This window comes from Squalius cephalus (genome assembly GCF_949319135.1).
Source record: "Squalius cephalus genome assembly, chromosome: 1".
Lineage (NCBI taxonomy): Eukaryota > Metazoa > Chordata > Actinopteri > Cypriniformes > Leuciscidae > Squalius > Squalius cephalus.
In genome coordinates this window covers 61,648,173-61,650,672 of record NC_137122.1, presented here as the reverse complement: position 1 = coordinate 61,650,672, position 2,500 = coordinate 61,648,173, and the positions used below count along the sequence as shown (strand labels likewise).

Genomic DNA, 2,500 nt, shown 5'->3' with positions numbered 1-2,500 from the left:
AACCCTGGGTTTTTAAAAAAAACTACAACTCCCTAGACCCCTCTTTAGTACTTGTGTTGACATCAGCACCCCAGTTGTAGTTCCTCCGTTTTAGGGTCGTGCTAGGGTTGTGAAAACATGTATCTACCCAATATATCAAATATCACACACTGTCTAATAAATAATTGTACTGCATGTATATGATCTATGCTAAGAAAAGACAAAAATGTTTGTTTAATGACGATATTTTAACTAAAACAGGAGACCAGCGCGCCATCTGCTCTGCTCACGTGACGCAAAGCGTGAGTGTCCTCATCTCCATAGTAACGGCCTATGTTGCTACTTCCGCTATGAAAAATGTAAAAAACATACACACACATTTGTTTTTCATAACTGAAGGCGTGATTTTTAAAACCGTCATATTTGACGTCAATCTACTGTAGTGCTGCATTATAAAACACAAATATCTTTAAGACAAGAGATATTTAATTTTCCACTTATTGTCCGCCGTTTTTGTTTTCCAGACAGGAACCTCGAGAGTCACATGATTGAGACAAAACATAGGCAAAATGTAACAATCACACAGTTTGAGAAAGAAGTGACATTTCCCCTCCGACACTATCTTTTTAACATCAGGCTAAAAAATAACATACATTTTAAAGGCAAATTGATATATGAAATAATAATATATTACTTATAATAATAATAATATTATTAATAAATATTAATTAAATGATATTTTAATTTTACAAGAGCATCTGGCCCTGATAGCGTCTGCTGAGAAAAGTTCTGGATGACCCCTGCCTTAGAATATAGGCCCTAATACTTACTACAGACTTACTTGAAAGGAACAACACACACAATGGGATAAAACAGGAAATTGACTTCAATTAAAGCTATTCATGAATCAAACAAAAGAGACATGACTATAGTTGAAACAACAGTTCACTTTACTGGGTGAAATTGAGAGAGAGAGAGAGAGAGAGAGAGAGAGAGAGAGAGAGAGAGAGAGAGAGAGAGAGAGAATATTCTAACATGTGGAAACATAAGCTGGAATAGCACACTGTTGGAGAGAGTAACAATACAATAGGCTATGTACAGTTAACTACAGTACAGTATATACAAACTATATACAACTACAGTGAAGTTACGTAGGGATGCGCAATACATTTCGACCAAAAATGTAATGCTAAAAAAAAAGAAAAAAAAAGGTAATTTGTCATGTTTGACATTTTGTGCTTTGACATCTTCATAGAGTCATACACATTTTCTCCCTAATAACTACTCTCCCAGTTCCTCATCAGTTGAGGAAGTATTCTCAAGTATTCCTCTTCAGAGAAGTCATCTAAGGATAATGTTTGCAGTCCAAGAATACTTTTGTATGTTGTGCGTGCTGTAGCCAGTTGTGCTTCAACTTCACACAATCTTCTCTTTAGCACACAGAGTAGTCCCTCACGTCCTTTCTCCATTAAGCCCTCTGTACTGCCTGAAAATGTGACATTAAAATATAAAGAAATGAGCCAATGGTTTCCAGAGAAGCAAATTGAAGAAAAAGTCTAACTATTTATTGTCCTTACATTTCCCATTGGTGTCTTCAGTGAGCTGAAAGGTAAACTCTACAATCAGTCCAGCCACACTCCTCATGTACTCCATGTGCTGCTTGACTTCACGAACCACAATAACTACTTCTTCTTTCAGTCTAGCCAGCAGCATTACCTTGTCAAAAACATTTTTTTTCCGCTCCATATCACCATGACCTGCAATACATTACATCAAAGTGTTATCTTACAACCTATAAAAATATTGGGACAGAAGATATTTTGCATGCTGTACTACTACTACAATAGAGAAATAAACCCTGAAAGGATGAGATAGAACCCCAGCGCTTCGCGAAGGGGTTCAATCACATCCATTTACAAATTACTGCACTTTTTTTTTTGCATAGTGCCCAATGTCTTAACATTTTTTACATCAGATAACATTTTTTACATCAGATTCCATATTTACATCAAGATGTGTGCATCAAACAATTTGTATTCAGTGCATTTCAGAGGAAGTACTTACATTCCCATGGCCAGGAGTAGTTGTCCACAGCCAAGAGTTCATTGGGAGGAGGCAGTTTTTCAACTTCCCCCACAGTAGCATTGTGGTCATTGATGGCAACTTCCAAGGCTTTCTTCTCAACAGCAATCTTTCTTCTCAGTTGATGCCTTCGCTTATTCCCACCTACAATGAGAAACACAAAATGAGTGTGCATTCACACGATGAATACACAATAGCACCATACAAAATACGACTTCACAATATGCATGTATGTGTTATGATTATTGTGAAAGATTTTGTGTGATCATTTTTGCATCACAGGTTTCATTATCATTTGAAAAATTGTGAAAAATGTTTTTTTCGTTATCTATTTTAAACAATCATATTTTTTTTAAAATAGAGAACAAAATTGGTAGGTCAGGACATCTCTGCACTTTGCAGAAATATTGGAAATATTTGGATATCGCATTCAACCTTA

At 35.9% G+C, this 2,500-nt stretch overlaps 1 protein-coding gene across 1 annotated transcript in view; it reads right to left on the bottom strand.

Annotated features, from left to right (window-relative positions):
• Positions 1-907: 907 nt before the first annotated feature.
• Positions 908-2,500, bottom strand: part of LOC307171798 (uncharacterized protein) — a gene marked incomplete at its 5' end in the record, with an annotated part of 2,183 nt that continues 590 nt past the window's right edge. Inside the window, 3 exons of the mRNA XM_079893647.1 lie at positions 908-1,465; positions 1,557-1,736; positions 2,044-2,205. Coding sequence (XP_079749773.1) covers positions 1,254-1,465; positions 1,557-1,736; positions 2,044-2,205 — 554 coding nt within the window. The 3' untranslated portion in view covers positions 908-1,253. The remainder of the gene's footprint in view (positions 1,466-1,556; positions 1,737-2,043; positions 2,206-2,500) is intronic.